Source organism: Bufo gargarizans, chromosome 10, assembly GCF_014858855.1.
Source record: "Bufo gargarizans isolate SCDJY-AF-19 chromosome 10, ASM1485885v1, whole genome shotgun sequence".
NCBI classification, from domain to species: Eukaryota; Metazoa; Chordata; class Amphibia; order Anura; family Bufonidae; genus Bufo; species Bufo gargarizans.
In genome coordinates this window covers 25158303-25184583 of record NC_058089.1, presented here as the reverse complement: position 1 = coordinate 25184583, position 26281 = coordinate 25158303, and the positions used below count along the sequence as shown (strand labels likewise).

General features: G+C 43.1%; 1 protein-coding gene across 3 annotated transcripts in view; it reads right to left on the bottom strand.

Moving 5' to 3' along the window:
• Positions 1–26281, bottom strand: part of LSP1 (lymphocyte specific protein 1) — a 79635-nt gene that overhangs the window by 31167 nt on the left and 22187 nt on the right. Inside the window, exon 1 of one of the 3 annotated variants that reach the window (XM_044269489.1) lies at positions 2783–3024. The exons of the other annotated variants lie outside the window; for them this stretch is intronic. Within the exon in view, the coding sequence (XP_044125424.1) occupies positions 2783–2841 (59 nt within the window). The 5' untranslated portion in view covers positions 2842–3024. Of the gene's footprint in view, positions 1–2782; positions 3025–26281 lie in introns of those variants that run through there. 3 annotated transcript variants of the gene reach the window in all.

Here is a 26281-nt window from a genome sequence, read left to right as displayed (position 1 = left end):
CACTCCAAGTACACTAATTATAGGGTGCAGTGCTGAGCAGATCACTGATGTCTCTAGCACATTTATCATTGATATCTTAGAGGGTTGACAAAAGAGATGATGGCTGTCTAAACAAACCATGTAGTGTAACTCCATCTCTCCCTGGCCATCAATCATGAGTTCCTAAATCAAGGGCACATTGTAGATATAACACATGGTGATGTATCATAGATTATTATTTATTATTACATTTATTATTAAAGTACCATTCATTTCATGGCACGGTACATGGTCTACAAGTCCATCTCTGGTATGGCTTGACTGCTAGAAACCTGACATCATCTGAAACGGTCTTCCTTCATCCCACAACCAATTTATTACAACTCGCCCCACCCGATAAACCTGGTATCCTTTGCCATATATATATATATACAGGCTCGGACTGGCCCACAGGGGTACAGGGGAATCCCCCGGTGGGCCCCTGAGCAAGGTGGGCCCCGAGTCTCCCACCCCCTGCACAAGTGGCACATAACACATTAGATTTACTGTGCTACATACATATATTCAATGTACAGCACCTCAACCAGCCTATAAATTCATATAAAAAACGTGTTAAATTATTTATTATATTCGAATGTATGGTACGGTGGGCCCTCAAAATAAACTTTACTGGTGGGCCCTAGGTACCCCAGTCCGACACTGTATATATATATAAAACTAAGTACCTATAGGTCCAGACAATAACACATGACCACCACTTCAAATTCCTTTACATCCTCCTCACGTCCCCACACTTGTATTCTTCCTTCCTTGCATTTCCTCATTATCTCCGACAACATGTTGTTTCCCAAGCTCACAACTGAATTCCTTCTCTGCTCATTCATTCTACCCCTGCTGTGAATGAACGGCGGCCACTTCATTAAATACAAAGGCACACTGCACTGTTAGGCTATGTTACTCCGGGAGCATTGTCCTTTTCTCCATTACCTGAAGCCTTTTCTACCCGCCCATCAGATTTTACAGTTTAGCTTCTTTTCAATAATAACTAGATCCAATCGGATAGTCTTATTGACGAGCACAGAATGGTTTCCAAATAATTGACTGTCCCATTGATTGTGAACAGTTTAATATATCCACAGTTGTCTATTGAAAATACTCAACCATTAGAATCAACGTGCTTTACAGGTAATCAACTGTAACGACTGCATAATTATCATCATTATGAAGTATTAGAGACATTATCAAAAGGTTCCATAGACAATGCAATTCTAGATTACACTGGTAACATAGACAATGCAGTTATAGATTACACTGGTACCATAGACGATGCAGTTATAGATTACACTGGTACCATAGACAATGCAGTTCTAGATTACACTGGTACCATAGACGATGCAGTTATAGATTACACTGGTACCATAGACGATGCAGTTATAGATTACACTGGTACCATAGACTACGCAGTTATAGATTACACTGGTACCATAGACGATGCAGTTTTAGATTACACTGGTACCATAGACAATGCAGTTATAGATTACACTGGTACCATAGACAATGCAGTTATAGATTGGACTGGTACCATAGACAATGCAGTTATAGATTACACTGGTACCATAGACGATGCAGTTCTAGATTACACTGGTACCATAGACGATGCAGTTTTAGATTACACTGGTACCATAGACGATGCAGTTATAGATTACACTGGTACCATAGACAATGCAGTTATAGATTACACTGGTACCATAGACGATGCAGTTATAGATTACACTAGTACCATAGACGATGCAGTTCTAGATTACACTAGTTCCATAGACAATGCAGTTATAGATTACACTGGTACCATAGACGATGCAGTTATAGATTACACTGGTACCATAGACGACGCAGTTATAGATCACACTGGTACCATAGACGATGCAGTTATAGATTACACTGGTACCATAGACGATGCAGTTTTAGATTACACTGGTACCATAGACAATGCAGTTATAGATTACACTGGTACCATAGACAATGCAGTTATAGATTGGACTGGTACCATAGACAATGCAGTTATAGATTACACTGGTACCATAGACGATGCAGTTATAGATCACACTGGTACCATAGACGATGCAGTTTTAGATTACACTGGTACCATAGACGATGCAGTTATAGATTACACTGGTACCATAGACAATGTAGTTATAGATTACACTGGTACCATAGACGACGCAGTTACAGATTATACTAGTTCCATAGACGATGCAGTTATAGATTGGACTAACCATAGACAATGCAGTTATAGATTACACTGGTACCATAGACGACGCAGTTATAGATTACACTGGTACCATAGACAATGCAGTTATAGATTACACTGGTACCATAGACAATGCAGTTATAGATTACACTGGTACCATAGACGACGCAGTTATAGATTGGACTAACCATAGACGATGCAGTTATAGATTACACTGGTACCATAGACGACGCAGTTATAGATTGGACTAACCATAGACGATGCAGTTATAGATTACACTGGTTCCATAGACGATGCAGTTATATATTGGACTAACCATAGACGATGCAGTTATAGATTACACTGGTTCCATAGACAATGCAGTTATAGATTGGATGAGTGCAATAAACAATGCAGTTGGTAGATTTGACTGGTACTATAGACAATGCAGTTGGTAGATTTGACTGGTACTATAGACAATGCAGTTGTAAATCAGACCGGCACCATAGACGATGCAGTTGGGTGTACCATAAGAGCATAAGTACCATAGTCACATCTACGGCCAGATTTACTCACTTCAGTAGATTCTGTAGGTTCTTCTTGCTGGAGTCTCTCCTCAGGAGTGATGTGGACATGCTGGCTCAGTCTGTGGTGTTCCTAATCTCCTTTTTCTGCTTGTCCTTTGTATCCAGAGCTCTGTGACACCCCTCCCACTCCCACCTTCCCTCTATCAGCCCCTCTAGGATCAATGCCTCTCTTATCAGTGGAGGAGACTCTCTTGGTTCATTGTTCTTCAGACCCTTATTCTCAGTGTGACTTGTCTCTTCTCCTTAGTCCTCTTTCCTTTTCTCAGGAAGTTTGAGCAGCTGCCTGCCCTCCTTTTGTTTTCCAGGCTTGCTCACCCTTTCTCTCCCCCTCCTCTTGTGTTGGGAAGTCAGGGGGAGATGATATGAGGTAAGAGGAAGCAGGACCCTCCCTGCCCCTGTGTTTGGGGAAGGGGAGGGGGGGGGGGGCACAATATGTCTCTGTATCTCCCCCTCAGGGGGAGTCCCTGTATCACAGCAACTGTGTTTTCCTAGACACTTGGCCACTGCTGTGGAGGATTCTCATTTTCTCAGCTCAATATTGTCTTTTATATGTCCCTTTGCACCAATTTTCCAGGTTTTCCTCTCTCCTGGCAGGAACGCAGCCTCTACTCTATTAGACACATGGTGCATTGTAATATTCCGATTTCTCCTTCCTGTTTACAATAAATTTCATCTTTTGTTAAATTTTTTCTTCTTAGAAAAGCATGAAAGACACACATTTCATTCATCCCTATAGTTATTATATGACTATATATTAAAATAAAAACATATATAGCAATCTATATTTTCACACCACCAACGGTCTTCAGTGGTCCACAATTCAGACAGGACGTGCCACCAGAATCAGTCATAACATAGTGACAAGCCAATGAACTCAAACAGGAGGAGCAGGGAGCAAGAGTTTACGATCCACTGGGTAAGAAATACTTGAATTATACTGGACGTAAATGGAATTAAATCAGATTTGTTTTTCTCCTATGAGAAAACGTAACAAAGACACAAAAGACACAAACCAACTGGCTGAAGTCACCAGTCACTACTGGTAACGCATCTCTCATGATGCACTGTGATGAATTTTGCACAAATTTTATTATAATCTCCTTAAAATCTCTCCAAGTTAAAGGGGAGCTGTCACCTTTCCGGACAGCGGTGATTGCGCCTCTCCCCGTCATTATACCCCTTAGACGCCGCATTCATAGCTGATCGCAGCATCTGACAGTAATAAATGTTAAAAAATGATAAATTAAATCATACATACCTCATCAGTTTGATCGCGACAAGCCGTCCGCCGCCATGTTGATTGAAGATCTAGAGAAAAGTCTTGCGCAGCCCGTGATGATGTCATTTCGTTCAAGATCTCCAATCAAGATGACGGCGGCGAGCATGTCGCTATCAAATCGATGAGGTAAGTATTATTTTTGTACTGTCATTCAGGGAAAATCGATTCGCTCCCACGAAGCACGAGGAAATTCGGCTTTGGAATTTTCCCTGAAATTCAGATCGAAGTCCACTTTGCTCAACACGAGTCATAATGTGACCAATGAATGTGACATCATATGGTCTAGGAGAGGGATGCTCAACCTGCGGCCCTCCAGCTGTTGCAAAACTACAACTCCCAGCATGCTCTTATAGCTGTAGGCTGTGCAGGCATGCTGGGAATGAGGCCGCAGCGCTCATGCAGTGCCACAGGCTTCTTATACATATACCGTACACTCTGTATTCTTACATTCCAAGACTAGTGATCAGTAGTGAGGTCAGCTGTGATCAGCGACTTTACTTGCACATTACTTGAAGATATGTCCTAAGGGCAGAAATCACAAGCAGCACAGCCGGATAGCGGGAGGACTCATATGCCTTATAATGAACTTATATTACACCTATGAGAATATTACAGAATACATCTATGTGAGTCACAGCAAAATGTCTTACTGACCGAATGGTTTGTATTAAAAGCTTCAAAGAACTGTGTCATCAGAAAATTACCTGTTGTTAAAGGTTACTTTCATATTAGCGTCATCTGGTATAAACCCTGTAACCATTGTACAGGGATCTGGACTTTACTGCGGGGAAAACACCAGGCCACCACCTCCTGGAGTAATCACTGTACGACTGAGAGCCGACCCAGAGAGACACTGGTACAAGGCACCGATGGATCAGGCAAAATTGTAGTCAGGGGCAGACCGAGGTCAGGGCAGCATGGGAAACGGTCCAATGTTCAGGTGTGCAGTGATAGGTCATTATGAAGGGTCACAATACAGGAAACGGACAGAAAGTCAGTACACGGGCAGACAACAGAATATCACACCTAGCAGGATATTAGGATGCTACAACACTTATTTCCCAGGCACCTTTCCACATGGGAAGATACCTTAATTACGCCAGCCATTGGCTGGTGTGAATTAGGACTTAAACACTGTCTCTTTAAAGGGATTCTGTCACCTCTCATAACACAAATTCAGATTTTGGACGGATTACAGTATAGAACAGCAAAGCCGATTCAAGGTAATCTGTGGAGCATGACTGGTTTAAAATCTGAATTTGTGTTATGAGAGGTGACAGAATCCCTTTAAGAGCTGGAGAGAGCATACAACCTACGGGCAGAGGGACCTTGCCGGCAACCAAGCCTCAGACGGCATGGAAGGACAGAGCAGACCTGGTGGCCAAAGAAAGAAGCAGACAAATGGGTGAGCAGAGAATATATCACCTATTGGGAATGGAAGAATCTGTGTTATCTATACATAATATATATATATATATATATATATATATATAAAAGCAATAGGTTATTTTCTGATGACACTTTCCTTTTCGATACAGTTGTCTGGGCAGCTATTAGACAGACAGTGGAGCTTACTGTCTGTGGATTAGTGTGTTTTAACCTCTACAGGACATTTTTGCCATACATACACGGCAGAAGTCCAGTCTTTAAATATGGCGCCCACTCTCTAGTGCAGCAGAGCCATAGTTGCTGGGTTTCTGCTGTTTTACACAGCAGACACCAGGGGCTAATGTCTACGATTGTCGATAACGGCGATCGTAGACACTTAACCTCCTCAGATGCTATGGTCAAAGGCAATCACGGCATCTGAGCTGTGAAAATGCAGGAGCTTCTGTGGTGGTAACAGGCCTCCGCCGGCTGAGATCGAGGAAGCTTGCTGTGATGAGCCGGAGTCGGTACATTCCAGTACAGACCCGCAGTTGGCAGCACTGCATTGGAATATATTAAAAGCTGTATTCTGTAATGGTTAAAATACCATTACGACATACAATTGACAATCTAATGATTGTTTGAAAGGCCTCATGCACACGACCGTAGTTCTGGTCTGCATCCGAGCCGCAATTTTTGCGGCTCGGGTGCAGACCCATTCACTTCAATGAGGCCACAAAAGATGAGGACAGCACTCCGTGTGCTGTCCGCATCCGTTGCTCCGTTCCGTGGCCACTCAAAAAAATATAGCATGTCCTATTCTTGTCCATTTTGCGAACAAGAATAGGAATTTCTACAATGGGCTGCCTGTTCCGTTCCGCAAATTGCGGAAGGCACACAGGCGGCTTCCGTATTTTGCGGATCCGCAGTTTGCGGACCGCCAAAAACGGAACAGTTGTGTGCATGTAGCCTTATAGTCACCTACGATGACTTAAAAAGAAAATAAACAATAAAAAAATCTGAGGCTGTATTATTAAAATATAAAGTAGTATATGACGCACAGGAGTGATAAAATCCAGGTGGAGGTGCTCACAGTAAAGAGGATTCGCCCCTCCTCTGAAGGGTTAAAAGTCAAAAGTAAAAATACTGGGCACTCTCACTCTATGTGAAAAGCGTAGCACGAGGACACAAGAGATCTTGCAAGTGCAAACTAATACTGGCGTGGGAGAAGGTGAATAGAGGCTCGTAAGACACCGGTTCCTAGTGATAACGTAGCGGCATCTAGAGCGACCGAGGGTGACGGCAGAGGCATCTACTCAAGTTTTCACTACAGCAGTACATTGAAACGCAGCATGAGCAGAGGAAAGCTGACGATAGAAAGAACTCAGTGGGACGCCGCTGCTCAGCGAGTATAGCGGGACGCCGCTTAAAACACTCACTGGGACTCAGTATATAAGACTGTATTACCACTGCATTTCAGAGGGGACGTGAACTCTGAGATGTATAGGATCCACAGAGGACACTAATAAGTTACAAACCGGATTCCCAAAAAGTTGGGACACTATACAAATTGTGAATAAAAACTGAATGCAATGATGTGGAGATGGCAAATGTCAATATTTTATTTGTAATAGAACGTAGATGACAGATCAAACGTTTAATCCGAGTAAATGTATCATTTTAAAGGAAAAATACGTTGATTCAAATTTTCACGGTGTCAACAAATCTTCAAAAAGTTGGGACAAGTAGCAATAAGAGGCTGGAAAAAGTAAATTTGAGCATAACGAAGAGCTGGAAGACCAATTTACACTAATTAGGTCAAGTGGCAACATGATTGGGTATAAAAAGAGCTTCTCAGAGTGGCAGTGTCTCTCAGAAGCCAAGATGGGTAGAGGATCACCAATTCCCACAATGTTGCGCAGAAAGATAGTGGAGCAATATCAGAAAGGTGTTACCCAGCGAAAAATTGCAAAGACTTTGCATCTATTATCATCAACTGTGCATAACATCATCTGAAGATTCAGAGAATCTGGAACAATCTCTGTGCGTAAGGGTCAAGGCCGTAAAACCATACTGGATGCCCGTGATCTCCGGGCCCTTAAACGACACTGCACCACAAACAGGAATGCTACTGTAAAGGAAATCACAGAATGGGCTCAGGAATACTTCCAGAAACCATTGTCAGTGAACACAATCCACCGTGCCATCCGCCGTTGCCAGCCGAAACTCTACAGTGCAAAGAAGAAGCCATTTCTAAGCAAGATCCACAAGCTCAGTCATTTTCACTGGGCCAGGGATCATTTAAAATGGAGTGTGGCAAAATGGAAGACTGTTCTGTGGTCAGACGAGTCACGATTCGAAGTTCTTTTTGGAAATCTGGGACGCCATGTCATCCGGACGAAAGAGGACAAGGACAACCCAAGTTGTTATCAACGCTCAGTTCAGAAGCCTGCATCTCTGATAATATGGGGTTGCATGAGTGCGTGTGGCATGGGCAGCTTGCATGTCTGGAAAGGCACCATCAATGCAGAAAAATATATTCAGGTTCTAGAACAACATCTGCTCCCTTCCAGACGTCATCTCTTTCAGGGAAGACCCTGCATTTTTCAACAAGATAATGCCAGACCACATTCTGCATCAAGCACAACATCATGGCTGCGTAGGAGAAGGATCCGGGGACTGAAATGGCCAGTCTGCAGTCCAGATCTTTCACCTATAGAGAACATTTGGCGCATCATAAAGAGGAAGGTGCAACAAAGAAGGCCCAAGACGATTGAACAGTTAGAGGCCTGTATTAGACAAGAATGGGAGAGCATTCCTATTTCTAAACTTGAGAAACTGGTCTCCTCGGTCCCCAGACGTCTGTTGAGTGTTGTAAGAAGAAGGGGAGATGCCACACAGTGGTGAAAATGGCCTTGTCCCAACTTTTTGGGGATTTGTTGACACCATGAAATTCAGATTCAACATATTTTTCCCTTAAAATGGTACATTTTCTCAGTTTAAACTTTTGTTCCGTGATTTATGTTCTATTCTGAATAAAATATTAGAAGTTGGCATCTCCACATCATTGCATTCAGTTTTTATTTACGATTTGTATAGTGTCCCAACTTTTTTGGAATCCGGTTTGTACAAAGTAGCACTCAAATGGATGGTATATTAGCTTATACGGAGCCTTATTTTATTATACCTCAGAAGATTTATATTGTCATATGTGATATTAATTGTGTATTAAGTTACATTTTTAGCATTTTTAGTATTTTAAATATCTCCAGTTTTTGATTATAGTACGTCTTAATACAAATATAGAATATTATATGTCATTGTTTTTGTGTCAATAAATAATATGGTTTCACATAGAGTGAGAGTGCCCAGTATTTTTATTTTTGTATTATTAAAATATTAAAATATTTATCCCATACAGCAAACGGCATAAATGAAAAATATTTAAAATTACCAATTCAATTTGGTTCAATAGTACAGATCGCCCATCAAAAAATTAGTCATTGCACAGTTCCATAGACACAGATATAAAAAGTTATGGGGATCAAAATACAGTTGCAAGAAAAAGTATGTGAACCCTTTGGAATGATATGGATTTCTGCACAAATTGGTCATAAAATGTGATCTGATCTTCATCTGAGTCACAACAATAGACAATCACAGTCTGCTTAAACTAATAACACACAAAGAATTAAATGTTAACATGTTTTTATTGAACACACCATGTAAACATTTACAGTGCAGGTGGAAAACGTATGTGAACCTTTGGATTTAATAACTGGTTGAACCTCCTTTGGCAGCAATAACTTCAACCAAACGTTTCCTGTAGTTGCAGAACGGTCAGGAGTAATTCTTGACCATTCCTCTTTACAGAACTGTTTCAGTTCAGCAATATTCTTGAGATGTCTGGTGTGAATCGCTTTCTTGAGGTCATGCCATAGCATCTCAATCAGGTTGAGGTCAGGACTCTGACTAGGTCACTCCAGAAGGCGTATTTTCTTCTTTTCTTTTCTTTTAAGCCATTCTGTTGTTTATTTACTTCTATGCTTTGGGTCGTTGTCCTGTTGCAACACCCATCTTCTGTTGAGCTTCAGCTGGTGGACAGATATCCTTAAGTTCTCCTGCAAAATTCATTTTTCCTTCAATGATAGCAATCCGTCCAGGCCCTGACGCAGCAAAGCAGCCCCAAACCATGATGCCCCCACCACCATACTTCACAGTTCGGATGAGGTTTTGATGTTGGTGTGCTGTGCCTCTTTTTCTCCACACATAGTGATGTGTGTTTCTTCCAAACAACTCAACTTTGGTTTCATCTGTCCACAGAATATTTTGCCAGTACTGCTGTGGAACATCCAGGTGCTCTTGTGCAAACTGTAAACGTGCAGCAATGTTTTTTTTTGGAGAGCAGTGGCTTCCTCTGTGGTATCCTCCCATGAAATCCATTCTTGTTTAGTGTTTTACGTATCGTAGATTCGCTAACAGAGATGTTAGCATATGCCAGAGACTTTTGTAAGTCTTTAGCTGACACTCTAGGATTCTTCTTCACCTCATTGAGCAGTCTGCGCTGTGCTCTTACAGTCATCTTTACAGGACGGCCACTCCTAGGGAGAGTAGCAGCAGTGCTGAACTTTCTCTATTTATAGACAATTTGTCTTACCATGGACTGACGAACAGCAAGGCTTTTGGAGATACTTTTACAACCCTTTCCAGCTTTATGCAAGTCAACAATTCTTAATCGCAGGTCTTCTGAGAGCTCTTTTGTGCGAGGCATCATTCACATCAGGCAATGCTTCTTGTGGAAAGCAAACCCAGAACTGGTGTATGTTTTTTATAGGGCAGGGCAGCTGTAACCAACACCTCCAATCTCATCTTATTGATTGGACTCCAGTTGGCTGACACTTCACTCCAATTAGCTCTTGGAGATGTCATCAGTCTAGGGGTTCACATACGTTTTCCACCTGCACTGTGAATGTTGACATGGTGTGTTCAATAAAAACATGGTAACATTTAATTCTTTGTGTGTTATTAGGTTAAGCAGACTGTGATTGTCTATTGTTGTGACTCAGATGAAGATCAGATCACATTTTATGACCAATTTGTGCAGAAATCCATATCATTCTGGTTCACATACTTTTTCTTGCAACTGTATGGCAAGAAAAACACATTTATTTTTTTCAGTATTAAAATACAAGAAAAACTATACACATATGGTCTCATTGTAATCATACTGGCCCAGAGAATGAAGGGTGCAGGTCAGTTTTACCCCGCAAAAACAAAACTTGTAAAACCGTGCCAGAATTTAATTTTCTTTTTAATTTCCACTACATTATATGCAACATTAAATGGTTCCGTAAGAAAGTATAACTTGTCCCGCAAAGAAATAAAAAATAAAAAATAAAATAAAATCCCTCATATGGGTATGTGAACAGAAAGATAAAACATGTATGGCTTTGGGAAGGCAGAGAGTAAAAAAACAAAAATGGAAAGACGCCGGCTTGTGTAACATTTTATTTTAGTTTTTAGTTTCTTGATGCACTTTTGAGGTTTTTATGCCCAAATGGTGTATTTGAGCTCTGGGAAAAATAGCATTGGAAAAAATATAGGGGAAGATTTATCAAAACTAGTGTAAAGGAAAAATGGCTCAGTGGCGTATAGCAACCAATTAGATTCTACCTTTCATGTTCCAAATGAGCTTTGAAAAATGAAAGGTGGAATCTGATTGGTTGCTGTGGGAAACTAAGCCAGTTTTCCCTTACACCAGTTTTGATAAATCTACTCCACATTCTTTTGCTGGCGTCTTTTGACTAAACTAAAAATAATTTGGCAAAAATCACAAAATGCCTCAGAAGAAGAAACCTTTGTGTGACAACCGCCTCAAGAAATGTCTGCTGGTTGCAAAAGACCATGGATGAAACATCGACAACATGAAAAAGTGTTTTTCTTGCGCAGGACCAGATGTTTTGCCCCCTGGGTCAGGTATCTAGATCACACCTTGTTAGTGCCTTCACGTCTGGGATAATGACATATTTATTACAGCTTTCCAATTTGTCTATAGAAAAAAATCTTAGCTATCTGTGATTTTTTGTTAAAGGGATTGTCCATGTCTGCTGCATTGCACAAACAGTGCCACTCCTGTCCACAGCCTGTGTGTAGTATTGCAGTCCAGCCCTGTTCAGTCCAATGGACACGAGCTGTAATACCACACACAGCCAATGCACTTGGGTGGAGCTGTTTCTGGAAGAAAGCAGCCATGTTTTTATCATTCTAAACAACCCCTTTAAAGGGGTATTCTGGTAGGTACACCTTATCCCCTATCCACAGGATAGGGGATACCTATTAGTGATGAGCGGCAGGGGCAATATTCGAATTCGCGATATTTAAGCGAATATTCGTCATATATTATTTTCTTGATTGCAAAAATCGGCAATGTAATATGCTCGTATTGCGCGCGCAATACAGGCGTGGGTCACTGTTGCTACATTTTTCAAGCTGCTAGAAGTTTCCTGAGACTGTAGAAAATGGTTGGCACGGCAGAACATTACAATAGCTTTATATGCAGATAGAGTGCTCCGATATATTCGCGATTGCGCAAATCAGCAATTAATGATGCGCATATTTTTCACATTTTATCAGGTCTGAGTAGATATTACTGATTGGTGCACTAAGTATTGTTGTGACATCACAGCGCTATGTCTGTAGCAGGTATGTATGGACAGCAGAGAAACAATAATCCCTATCACACTACCTAACACCCTGCACTGGAACCTATCAGCTACACTATATCAGGATATAACCTGCACTGACTATCTGTATTATATATATATATGAGCTAACTAACTAACTAATGTAAAGCACAGAGCACAGCAATGTCACTGCTCTCTCTCTCTCTAAGAACTCCATAAAACTGCAGAAAATGGCTGCTGGGGAAAGTGGCGGATTACAATAGGGACGTTCGGGTCGGCAGCCCCGGGCCCAGCACCGCTGGGGGGCCCAACGCTGACCCGAACGCCCACATACTGCGGCGGGGCACGGGAGCGCATAGCTCCCTGTCCCGTCGCCGATCACCGGCATTCACCGCATAGGCCTCAGGCCTTGTAGGCCTGAGGCCTATGCGGTAGTGAAATCCTGTCGCAGGCGTGCGTGATGACGTCATCGCGCGCCTGTGCCGGGACGCAGCACTGTGACGCGCCTGACTCATCCCGCCCGCCTTCCTCTGCGAGCAAGCGCCTGGCCCTGGACATAGGTGAGTATTTATTTTTTCATTTTTTGTTCATTTTTTATTTTTTTATTTCATTTGCCTACTTGGGGGGGGACACAAGAGGACCTATTAGGGAAGATAAATCGATTACATGGGGGGGAATGTGGGGGCTGTATGGGGCCAAATTATTATGGGAGGGAATACTATGTGGGGGCAAATTACTAGATGGGGCAGTGTGGGGGCAAATTATTATGAGGGAATACTATGTGGGGGCAAATTACTATGTGGGGGCAAATTATTATGAGAGGGACTACTATGTGGGGGCAAATTACTAGATGGGGCAGTGTGGGGGAAATTGCTGTGTGGGGGCAAATTGCTGTGTGGGGGCAAATTATTATGGGAGGGACTACTATGTGGGGGCAAATTTCTATCTGGGGGTAGTGTGGGGGAAACTATTGTGTGGGGGTAATTGCTATGTGGGGACTATGTGGGGGCAAATTACTATGTGGGGGAAACTATTGTGTGGGGGCAGTGTGGGGGAAACTATTGTGTGGGGGCAGTGTGGGGAAATTGCCATGTGGGGACAGTGTGGGGTAATTTCTATGTGGGGACAGTGTGGGGTAATTTCTATGTGGGGACAGTGTGGGGTAATTTCTATGTGGGGACAGTGTGTGGTAATTGCTATGTGGGGGCAAATTACTATGTGGGGGCAAATTACTATGTGGGGGCAGTGTGGGGAAAACTATTGTGTGGGGGCAAATTATTATGAGAGGGAATACTATGTGGGGACAAATTACTGTGTGGGGGCAAATTATTATGAGAGGGACTACTATGTGGGGGCAAATTACTAGATGGGGCAGTGTGGGGGCAAATTACTAGATGGGGCAGTGTGGGGGCAAATTACTAGATGGGGCAGTGTGGGGGCAAATTACTAGATGGGGCAGTGTGGGGGCAAATTGCTATGTGGGGGCAGTGTGGGGAAATTGCTATGTGGGGACAAATTACTATATGGGGCAGTGTGGGGTCAAATTACTATGTGGGGGAAACTATTGTGTGGGGGAAATTGCAATGTGGGGACAGTGTGGGGTAATTTCTGTGTGGGGTAATTTCTATGTGGGGACATTGTGGGGTAATTGCTATGTGGGAAAATTGCTATGTGGGGGCAGTGTGGTGGAAATTACTATGTGGGGGCAGTGTGGAGGAAATTACTATGTGGGGGCAGTGTGGAGGAAATTACTATGTGGGGGCAGTGTGGAGGAAATTACTATGTGGGGGCAGTGTGGGGCAAATTACTATGTGGGGGCAGTGTGGGGCAAATTACTATGTGGGGGCAGTGTGGGGCAAATTACTATGTGGGGGCAGTGTGGGGGCAAACTACTATGTGGGGGCAGTGTGGGGCAAATTACTGAGTGGGGGCAAACTACTATATGGGGGCAGTTTGGGGGAAATTACTGTGTGGGGGCAAATTACTATGGGGGGATTACTATGTGGGGGCAGTGTGGTGGAAATTGCTATATGGGGGTGTTGCTATTGGGGAGGCACTATAGGGGCAATTCTATTTTTTCTGGGGACACTATACAGGGATTATTGCCTGGAGCACAATAGAGGGTGGTATTATTACTGGGGGCACTCTAGGGGACATTATAGCTGCTGTGGACACTATAGGGACATTTGGGGTAATTTATCAAACTGGTGTAATGCAGAACTGGCTTAGTTGCCCATAGCAGCCAATCAGATTCCACCTTTCATATTTGACAGCTCTTTTGGAAATCCAGTTCTACTTTACACCAGTTTGATAAATTACCCCAATTATATCTATCAGGGTCACTATTTTTTCAGCAGTATAGTTCCTGGGGCATTGGGGAGCACAACGGGCACAGTATTGGGGGTGGCAGGATGACACTGTGGGGACACCAGGATGAGGAGGTTGATGAAAAAATTGAGAAATCTAACGTGTCTGTGTTACAAACTGTAGAAACGAGATGCGGCTAAAAGAATTTGCCATGGTGGTCTGGGTCAAATGGAGGAGAAGAGGAAATAGAAGGTCTACATGACAGGAGATGTCACTGGATGTAACAGGTATGTGGTGCTGAATTCTCCTCCATGTCTTTTTTATTACAATAATATGTATTTTAAATTTGAGGACCAAATTTTTCAGTTTAGGACCCAATTTGGGGTATTTTTTTTTGTCTGAAGATGTCATATGGCCTAAGAAGAGACTGTGGTGCTCATAAAGCACCGCAGCCTCTTCATACAAAAAAAAAAAAAAAAACTAAAATGGAGGGGGGGGGGGGGGGGGGGGCAAGTTGGGTAGACAGCCCCGGGCCTATCATGCACTTAATCTGCCCCTGGCTGGGGAGGTTCTTATATAGTAAGGGGGAAGCAACTTTCCTATTGGTTGCTAGAGATGTTGCTAAGCTCAAAGACATTGCAGCCTTCTCATTGGCCCACAAGCAAGAAGGGAGGTTACTGATGAAAAAAAATCTAGAATATTCGCGAATACGAATACAGCACTATATTCTAAATCTTTGCGGGTTCTCGAAGTGGCGATATTCGCGATAAAAAATTAGCAATTCGCATATTCGCGCCCAACACTAATAACTATAAGATCGGTGGGGGTTTTACCACTGGGACCCCCACGAATCACGAGAACGAGGGCCTCGTACCCCCTGCAGGCCCTTTGCTGCTGCCCTAAAATGACCGGAGCAGCCGGTTGCACATGTGCAAGGCCGCTCCATTCATTTCTATGGGAATTCCGGAGATAGCCGAGTACAGCGCTAGGACCCCCTCCGATCTGATAGTTATCCCCTATTCTGTGGATCGGGTATAACTTGTACCTACCGGAATAGCCCTTTAAGTTGTCCAGAAATTATTAGATTGGCAATCCTGCTCCTACAGAATTCTATTGAACCATCCTGTGCCATCAATTTTACATGGAAATCTAGATAATAATATAATTAAAATATAAAATAATAATAATAATGATAATAATAATATACTTTAATAATAATAATAATTAGAGATGAGCGAATTTCTGCTTTAAAAATTCGTTCACACTTCGTTTGTTGGTAAAAGGTGAATTTCGGCATGGATTCCGTTACCACGAACCATAACGCAATTCTATTACGGAGTTCATAACGGAATGCCTTTACAGGCATTCCGTTATTCATTCCATCATAATAGAAGTCTATGGGCTGCAAAACAGATCCGTCCCGTTTCCGTTATGCAGGAGAGTCCTCTCCTGCATAACGGAAATGGGACGGATCCGTTTTGCAGTCAATAGACTTCTATTATGACGAAATGAATAACAGAATGCCCCAAAAAGCCTTCCGTTATGAATTCCGTCATAGAATTGCTTTATGGTTCATGGTAACGGAATCCATAACGAAATTCACCTTTTACCAACAAACGAAGTGTGAATGAATTTCTTAAGCAGAAATTCGCTCATCTCTAATAATAATAATTAATATATATAAAATAATTTAGATAATAGATTGCATCAGAAAAAACATTGTGTCCTATGTAGAAGAAACGTCATCATGTAGGCAGCACACAATGGCACATGGACGGCACTGCTGCCCCCTGCTGGTCATAACCTAATATGTATATTTTTATACACTCATATGTAAATGAGAAGCGGTTTTAGAGGAGTCAACAAGACTGGGGTTCATTCCTTAAGTTGGTGAAGGTGTGTCCTTCAACAGAAATGGGGCCTGTTTGCTTTAAAATTTTGCTTGACGGGAAAATTGACGGTTACTGCCATCACCAGATTTGTAAAAGTGTTCAACCATTAATGCCTTTCCCGCGAGAAAATCATCATTCCTGCTGATGGTGGCCACTTCGACTCCTGTGAAGACGGGACTGATTGTGTCATGTTTAACCATCATAAATTATATTGCAGCATGTGTGTATAGTTGCCAATGGTCCTGAAGGTGCCAGGGTTGTTCCTTATGTTCAGTCACAATCCCATCAAATTTGTCTTGTCCTGGTTCGAAAATGTGGAGTGTATATGTAACACCCACCTAGAAGTGGATGTTCCCAATCGGGTTTGGGGCAGACCCAGGGCCAAGCCCAAAATTTATAGACAAAAGTATTAGGAAGTATGCGTGTGTCGTGTGCCATTCTTTACTGTTCTCTGACCACTGCTAAGGATAGCCATACACATACACAGCAATTCCTCCAGATCCGCCCATACACATATACACTTGAGCATACACGTGTCTGAATGGGGAGAGAACTGCTGCTATAGGTATATCTCCCCAAGAAAATATGGATCAGGAAGTTGAAATCCAACTGCCCAATTCATTTCTCCTCGAAAAAGGAGGCCATCATACACATTAGATGGTTGGCTGGTCCCATCAAAATTTGGAAATCTCATGTATGGCCAGCTTTACCGTGCCTTAGATCTCAACTATGAATGAGTAAATTTCTAGCAGCTTGAAAAATTTAGCAAAAGCGAGCCTCGCCTGTATACGCGCATATTACATTGCCTATTTTCGCAAACAAGAAAATAATGATGAGATCACGAATTCAAGAATTTGCTAATTTATGGCGAATATTAGGCCAAAAATTCACGAAATGTCGTGAAAATGAATGGTGCCTATGCTTCTCATCACTAGCTGTGATACAGGCTGCCACTCTGGCACAGTGATGGTCATACAGATATTTATATGGATATCCTCCTGTGGTCATTCCAAGCTCTTCAACATGGACCACTAGTTTAGCAATGGAGGTTGATGGCTACTGTAGATGGGAGATCTGTCACTCCATCCAGTCCCAGACATTCTGGATAAGCGAGAGATCTTCTGGTCGAGCTGGCCAGGGCAGATGCTGGAAACAGTGAAGAGCACATTGTGTAGTGCTGGCAATGTGTGGAAAAGTGTTATCTTGTTGGAACACCACGTATCCTAACTGGTCAAAAAAGGCAGTAGGACTGGTTCCACAATGTCATGAACATGGCTGGTCAATGTTCTCTCCATGAATACCAGAAGGGACTGGCCATGACACCTGGTCACCAGTCCTGTGTGTTTCCATGCTATAATGGAAGTTGGTGCTCTCCAGTCCACCTGAGAACTCTGATGCGACCATCAATGACAAACAATAGTGTTCAGTGATGAAAGCAGGTTTTGCCTTGGTACTAATGATGGCTGCATCAGAGTTCAAAGAGACGAATTTCTTTTCTTCTTGGAGGAGAGTGCCTACTGCCATCATGGGCCACCTCTTAAAATATCATGGCCATACCATTTCTCTTGGTCTACAACTCCAATTGTGAATCTATATTTCTGCAGGAAACTCATTCTAGGAGTTGTGATTCTAATAAACTAGAAGAGACAGGGGAAGCAAATTTTCATATTTGAGATGTTTAGGACTCGTTTGAGAGCAAAAATATACAGACTGGGTGGGCCAAATGGTTCTCGTCTGCCGCTAAGTACTGAGTTTATACCAGTGAGTAATCCATTCCTGCGACTTATACCAAGCGATTTACATTTCTCACTCAGTAATGTGTCAGTGTTCCTGAAGCCAAGTACTTTCTATATATTTAACTTAAAGATTTATAGCTGGAGACAGATTCCATTCCATTGTGGTGAGACAGAAACTATTTTATGGACAGTTTTATGCAAATTATTTCATATCAGCCAAACCAGAGACTCCTTAAAAAGTAAGAGGCATCTGAAGACAGCTGTTTTGGGGTTCTTGTGTAACAAGCCAGAGTGGTGTTACCACTTCTGCACTTTGCTACTGTCTTTGTTGGTCTAGCCCCATGTCATCCTATGCATTTATTCCAGATCCTCCACACTGTACATTTCTAATCTTATGTAACTGTTCATGTAGTGTTCGCCAGCAGGTGACAGAAAACATGGCAGAGCTGTGCTTAGATAGAATGGAACCTTTCATTCCATTCAACAACCCCCCCCCCACCCCCCCCACCCCCCTCTGCTGGACATGCCCTTGCCAGCCAGAGCACATTAAGCTCTGCTGACCATGGAGGCCAAAGCTTGAAGCGTCAGGAGCCAGGAGGAAAGTTCCCTGGCATAAACTAAAGTCAGACTACAAAGTTAAGTGCAGCATATGGAAGAAGCTGAGTTATACAGCCAGCCTGTCAGTACAGCAGGTTCAGAGAGTAACAGATATAGCAGAGTGGAGTGTGCCTGCCAGTTTCATGCTAAAGCCTGCTGGAAACAAGAAAAAGCCAGTAAACTGTTTTTGGAAAAACGTTTATGCGAAGTAAAGCTGCCATTGAACTTCCTCTCAAGGTCTGGACTCAAGTTATTCTTAATCCCTGAATTGTGCAAAATGGTGCAATACCAGAAGGTCCTTGTGGGAAAATTGCTCCAAAATTTCCAGCTGACAACGCTGGCTGAAGACCCTTGGCCAACTGAGGAGGGGAGACGAAGGGGAACACACAGCAGTTCCAACAGAGGCAAGGCAACACTCTCCAAGGCCTGGGACAGTTTTATGACACCTAGCCAGCACCCTCAACCTGATGTGCGGCCTAGTGTCACAAGGAGGGAAAATTTTTGGAAGATGGTGAAGGAGTACGTAGTAGACCGTTTCAGCGTCCTCAGTGATCCCTGTGTGCCTCACAACTATTGGGTGTCCAAGCTGGACATGTGGTACGAACTGGCGCTCTACGCCTTGGAGGTGCTGGCCTGCCCTGCCGCCAGCGTTTTGTCAGAGCGGGTATTTAGTGCTGCTGGCGGCATAATAACTGATAAGCGCTTCCGCCTGTTAACCGAAAATGCTGACAGGTTGACTCTTATCAAAATGAACAAGGCCTGGATTGCCCCTGACTTCTGTACTCCACCAGAGGAAAGTGGCTGAACATAAAGGCACTTCAAATGTTGCTTTTATGGTGTATTGAATACGCTGTATTCCCATGCACCCCTTCCACCACTAAAAAGGGTAGAGGGTCAGCTCAGCAGCAGACTCTCACCCCTAAGTATTTAGATAAGTCAGCTCAGCAGCAGGCCTTCGCCCACAAAATTTTCCAGATGGTCAGCTCGGCAGCAGGCCCTCACCCACAACATTTTTTAGATGGTCAGCTCGGCAGCAGGCCCTCGCCCACAAACTTTTTAGATGGTCAGCTCGGCAGCAGGTCCTTGCCCGTGATGTTTTAGATGGTCAGCTCGACAGCAGGCCTGCGCCCACAATTTTTTTTAGATGGTCAGCTCAGCAGCAGGCCCTTACCCACAACATTTTTTAGATGGGCAGCTCAGCAGCAGGCCCTCACCCCTAATGTTTTAGCGGGTCACCAGCAGGCCATCAATCATAATTTTTAAAGGGTGTGTATGATGCCCTCATTTATGTGTAATAAAGGGTGTTTTGGAGTGCCAGTTCCTTGTAATTTTTGACAGACCTTTCACTTAGTGCATTTATGAATGTAGGAGTCCCACTACCTGAACAATTGTACCACAATGTGAATGAGGCCCTCCATTATGTGATATACAGGTTGTATCAGAGTGCCTCTTCCTTCTAATTTTTTGCAGCACTTGCACTTTATATACAAGTAAATATACAGGAAAGAATGTTTCCTAACAATTTTTCCTCTAAAATCGATTTTATCTTCGGTTTGGTGAGTATTATTGTCAGTCTGTATAAGTGGTGTACTACTCGGACAACATCGTTCCCAGCAGCGACCTGGGAGTCCAAGATGCATCCAGACATCCTCCCCATGCTGTTTCCGAACCATTTCGGTGGTGTTTCCATCAATTTCTGACCTTTTCCTATGAACCAGACACCCTCCCCTCTTCAGAGCAGGGAGTACCTGGTTTAATGCTCGGGTTCTCCCATTGACTTCCATTGTGTTCTGGTGCTCATTAGAGCACCCGAGCACCCGGAGGTGTTCTACTCGAGCACTCGACTCGACTAACACTAATGCTGTCCCTTTGACTTTTTCCAGATGTGGCACTTCTCCGATCTAAATGTTTTGTGGTACTGAAACAAGATCAAGGATCCCAATTGCATTTCCTACCCAGTCAGTTAGCAGTGGCTCTATCATGATCATATCCCTGTGTCCACAATATTTAAGATTTGGCTAATTTAGTCCCCTAATAACCCCTGACCTCACTTTTGTTTGTAACTGGAATGCAGGGAAATATGCATTTACTCTGAGATGATCAGTTGGCTCCTGGCATTGAAGCTCCCTGTGGTAACCTTTTAGGAGGGTTGTCCACACTGGATAAAACCTTCAGATGAAAGTCATCTCCATGTCTATTAATGTCACTTTTTCCTGGTCATCTGTTGTCTAAAGTTATGCTAACCCTATTGAATGTGATTGTAATCTGCGGCATGCAGCAGATGGGATATAGCAAACATTCTGGATGTCTCAACTACAGTATGTGTCTCAAACAGTTGCTAGTGTTCCCACAAATGGCACCTACATGAGGTTTTTGTAGCTTAAGGGAAATTTCAGTCCCAAACAGGTGCCAATCATCCATATACAAGTCAATTGGCGTTTGATTTGACATCTCCTAATGCAAACTGAATGGGGGAGGAACAATTTTTAATCAAATAATCAAATAAATGTCAACCAAACACCTTGAAAAATAAGTTACTCAGCTGAGTTCTTACATGCATCTCTGTCTCCCATGAGGATAATGGCCACTTTACAGGGGCCAACTGACAAGGCAAATGGTAATTCCCGACAACCTGACCATGTGGCCCTGAGCTAAGAATGCTAATGGAGGTCTGCCAACCTGGAGCAAAACAGAATAACTCAGAAAATATGTAGCATCAAACGTCTTTAGGGAAACTTGATGACCTATATCTCCAGGTACTTTTTTTGATCTTTGAGTTAATGCTTTTCAACAGCAGCATTTCTATAAATCTTAACTTGCCCAGACCCCCTGTCTCCTCAAGTGGTGACGGGTTGGACAGCCTCCTCTAGAGAATCCTTCTGCTATGTATTAGATGAAGCAGGAGGGTCAGCTGAGGGTATGGAAACCGTGCGAGAAAACCATAGTGAAGATGTTGTATCACCTCCTATAGCACACATGTGTGATGTGCAATGTCCGTTACTGAATAGATAGATAGATAGATAGATAGGAACATATCAGAACATACCAGAATTTATCTTTCTCTCAGATCATTTTATAAATCTGTCAGAAGCCCATACAGAGGTTCCATATGATTTGCACTCATGCCACACCAACATTTCTGTTAAGGTCCATTCACACGTCTCTCATTGCATTCATTGGAAGCCATCTGGCAACAGGAGAGATATAGAGTGGGCTCAGCATGCATGTTGGTACCTGCATTCCCTGGATTTAATAGAGGCTATTATGGCACCAAAAATGGTAAAAGGCAGAGTGGACCACTCATGCATGTGGAACCTGCACTTCGTGAATTTTATGGTGGCCGTCATGGCACATAACAGGTAGTATTTAGTGTTAGGTTCCCGTCTTATAGAGATCGCCTTGACGTGTGGCAGACGGGCCCAAATCATTTTGTGCAAAATGTATTTGCCAAGAATCTCAAATGTACAAAATAAGCGTAGCATTAGCACCAGAATGTTTTCTATAACTATGGCATTATTGGATATAAATGGCCCGAAATGTAAAGAGTGAAATGAGCTACCGAGGAAGGGGAAAGGATACCCCGAAACACGTCTAGCAGTCAACTTTCACTCACAAATACCTGGCCAACAATGGACTTCTAACCACTCGATAATTTTGAAAATTTTGAAGCGCTTCAGAAATACAGAGGAGTAAAGACAGTCGCATACTGAACATTAAAGTCAAGTCTCGCGAGATTTGGAGCGGTGCACATAAGACGCTGACATACAGCGCATCGAGACCTACGGCTGGACCCACTTGACTGTATCACGCTGGAGAAATACTCACATCGAACCAGGATAGTCCATCCACGTGGGACGCCACGGGAGGATCGCCATATCAATCAAACAGTGAGTAATAACATAATACACACCACTCGATTGTCTGGACGCCACATTAACCCTAAGAAATAAACTAGCACTTGGAGTGATTCATCACAGATATTCTTGGGACACTTCCATTTGAACTGTGGATTGTGACACAACATTAATAATAGTGCACGTAATACATGTACCTCTAGGAATTAGGTATTGAATAGCAACGAACTGCGGATTGTGGCACATTAAATACCAATAGTGCCCCTATTATATGCGGTTTGAATGTACCTTCAAGCGATATCTATGTTCAGGATGTGCCAATAAGGTTTCCACCCCACCATCAGGGTATTTTTATTGGTACCAATTTGTTATTGGAATTTTACTGTATTTTAGCATAAGTTATGTGTGATTGATTTTTATCTATTGGACGCAGCAGGTCCTACTTAAATAAATACATCTTGTATCCTATGGTCCAAGTGTTGTGAGTGCTCACTCCCCTTTTTTCCAATATTTATACCATTTTGGGTCGGGCACCTGATTTGTGAGGTAGTAGCACCCATCATAGCCACTAGGTGAGAGCCAACCACCTATTCTATTTCAATCCTTCTAACTATAGATAGGAACCCTATGACGCAAAACTACTCTCATCAATTGAAAACAGACATCCTGACTCAAGAGACTAACCCCACTAACCTTGTGAACAACATACCTTTATAGAAATCATCGATATTAGATGACTATCTGTCAGACAATACACTGCTGACAAACGAAGAGCGGACTATTTATTCTGTTGGAGTGCCTGTCTTTTTTAGCACAATTACGTTCTATCATGAAAGAGGTGATTCTATAGACAAGAGCACCTTACCAAAGTGATCAAGAGTGAGCCGTTTTCTGGTTTTTATCTCTTAAATATATTCCCACATCTGTATTAAAGGTGTTTTCTGGGATTTTTATACTGATGACCAGTGACGGCCAGTTCGCCGTGTTCGCCCGCAAACACATGCGAGCTGCCATCTTTTCCCACAGGTCAGGCGATGCAGAGGTAAGTCCTTACCTGTGCCTGTGCGCAAGCCGGTCTGAAATGAAATGCGGTCTCCGGGTACAGGCAGTCTGATGAAGGCCCCCGGAGGCTGTTCTCGGAACTGCCTTCTCCCGTGTGACCGCATTTCATTTCAGACCGGCTCGCGCTCAGGCAAAGGTAACGACTTACCTGTGCATCGCCGGACTTGTCAGTTAAAATGGCAGCTTGCATGTGTTCGCGGGCAAACACGGCGAACTGGCCATCACTGCTGATGACCTATCCTCAGGATAGGTAATTAGTATTAAAATCCCAGAAAAACCCTTTAATATCAGACCCCAAACCAGAGTTCTTAAATATATTATCATCTCTGCATTTATATCAGACCCCAGACCAGGCCTCCTAAATATATTCTGACCTCTGCATTAATATCAGACCCCAGACCAGGCCTCTTAGACATATCCCCACCTCTGCATTAATATCAGACCCCAGACCAGGCCTCTTAGACATATCCCCACCTCTGCATTAATATCAGACCCCCGACCAGGCCTCTTAGACATATCCCCACCTCTGCATTAATATCAGACCCCAGACCAGGCCTCTTAGACATATCCCCACCTCTGCATTAATATCAGACCCCAGACCAGGCCTCTTAGACATATCCCCACCTCTGCATTAATATCAGACCCCAGACCAGGCCTCTTAGACATATCCCCACCTCTGCATTAATATCAGACCCCAGACCAGGCCTCTTAGACATATGCCCACCTCTGCATTAATATCAGACCCCAGACCAGGCCTCTTAGACATATCCCCACCTCTGCATTAATATCAGACCCCAGACCAGGCCTCTTAGACATATCCCCACCTCTGCATTAATATCAGACCCCAGACCAGGCCTCTTAGACATATCCCCACCTCTGCATTAATATCAGACCCCAGACCAGGCCTCTTAGACATATCCCCACCTCTGCATTAATATCATGCCCCAGATCTCACAAAATAATATTCAAGCCTCTTCTGCATTTCCCATTCAGGTAGGACACTCACACAAATATCTGCAATAAATCTGTGAATATTATTTTAGGGCGTGAGCGCTAACACTGTACACTGTGAGTTCTTAGATTTTTTTAGGTGTTGTTTTCGTGACTGTGATGTGATAAAGCCCAAAGCCCAGCGACCAGATGCTGGCTATGATTGAAAATAATCACATTCTACTGAGATCTTACAATTCTCTATGGCGTACTAAGTACATCAGCGCGCTGACACAGTCGTACATGGAGTGGACTCCGCACCCATATACACGGCTGTTGGTTTTGCTATTTGGCTTTGTGCCGTCTTGAAGGGCAATCCACTTGTGACTCTCGCCTCTGCTGCCCCCATAACTACACCCATTTACATCACATCTATTAACCAGTAAACACGGCCAATGATTTAAAGGATTTCCATTCATGCCGACGATATTCTGCCAAAAATCCATTAGATCTAAAAAAGATTAAGAATAAACCCTCTTCCCTGTACTGACACAAATGCAACTGAATGACACACTGAATTAGCTAAGGGTACCTTCACACTTGTGGCAGAGGCCATCCTGACGCATGCGAATCCGTCTGACAGATGCATTGAAATACTGGATCCGTCTCTACAGTGTCATCTGGAAAAACGGATCCGGTATTTTTTTATTTATTTTTTGCATCTTTAAAGGTCTGCACATGCACAGACCGGAAAACCGGATCCGTTTTGCCGCAACACTCAATGCCGGCACTAATACATTTCAATGGAAATTAATGCCGGATCCGGCATGTGTTTAGGTTTTTTGGCCGGAGAGAAAACTGCAGCATGCTGCGGTATTTCCTCCGACCAAAAAACGTAAGAGGGACTAAACTGATACATCCTGAACAGATTGCTCTCCATTCAGAATGCATTAGGATAAAACTTTTTTTTTTCCCGGTATTGAGCTCCTTTGACGGACCGGAAAAGAAAAACACTAGCGTGAAAGTACCCTTAAAGCTGGAAGCCTGTGTTTATCCAACCAGAGCCTCTCATTAACATCTGTTCCCTATTAAGAGTCCAGGACGTCAGAGTAATTTACCCCTTGAGTGCTGATTGCTGTATTTGTCCATACAGTTTTTTTTATATATTTGGTATGGGAAGATATTCAGCAGCTGATCTGCTATGTGTCATGTGGCAAATAGATCTGCCTGTACCTGGCAGGGTGGGAAAAAAGCTTGACAAAGTGCTCCACCCAGTGGTGAACAGTTGTAATGGCACCTATAATATTTCCTGCAGTTCTTGATGTTTTCTAAACAAATATTATTATACACTTATTTATTTTAGATGACTTTTTTCTTGATTGGTATCCATATTAGAGTAGCACATAAAGTTTAAGGGGGAAAAAAAAGAGCCATGTTTTTGGAGTTTCTCGGAACTGGCGATTGCCCGTTTGTACACTACTCCTCTAGAATGGCGGGCAACAGGGAACAATAGATTGTATTGATTTGAAAAGCAAAAGTGTAAAAAATGGATTTTAAAGGGCCGTCAATATCTCATGGGCAGCCGTCCGACACCCTCCACCCCCATCCGTCAGCTGTTACAGAGTGGCTCTGCATATTGTGTAGTGCAGGGGTCACCGACACTCCAGGTGTTGTGAAACTACTTCTCCCATCATGTACACTTTCCCACAGAAGTGAAGGGAGCATGCTGGGAGTTGTAGTTTCACCACAGCTGGAGTGCTGAAGGTTGCTGATCCCTGGT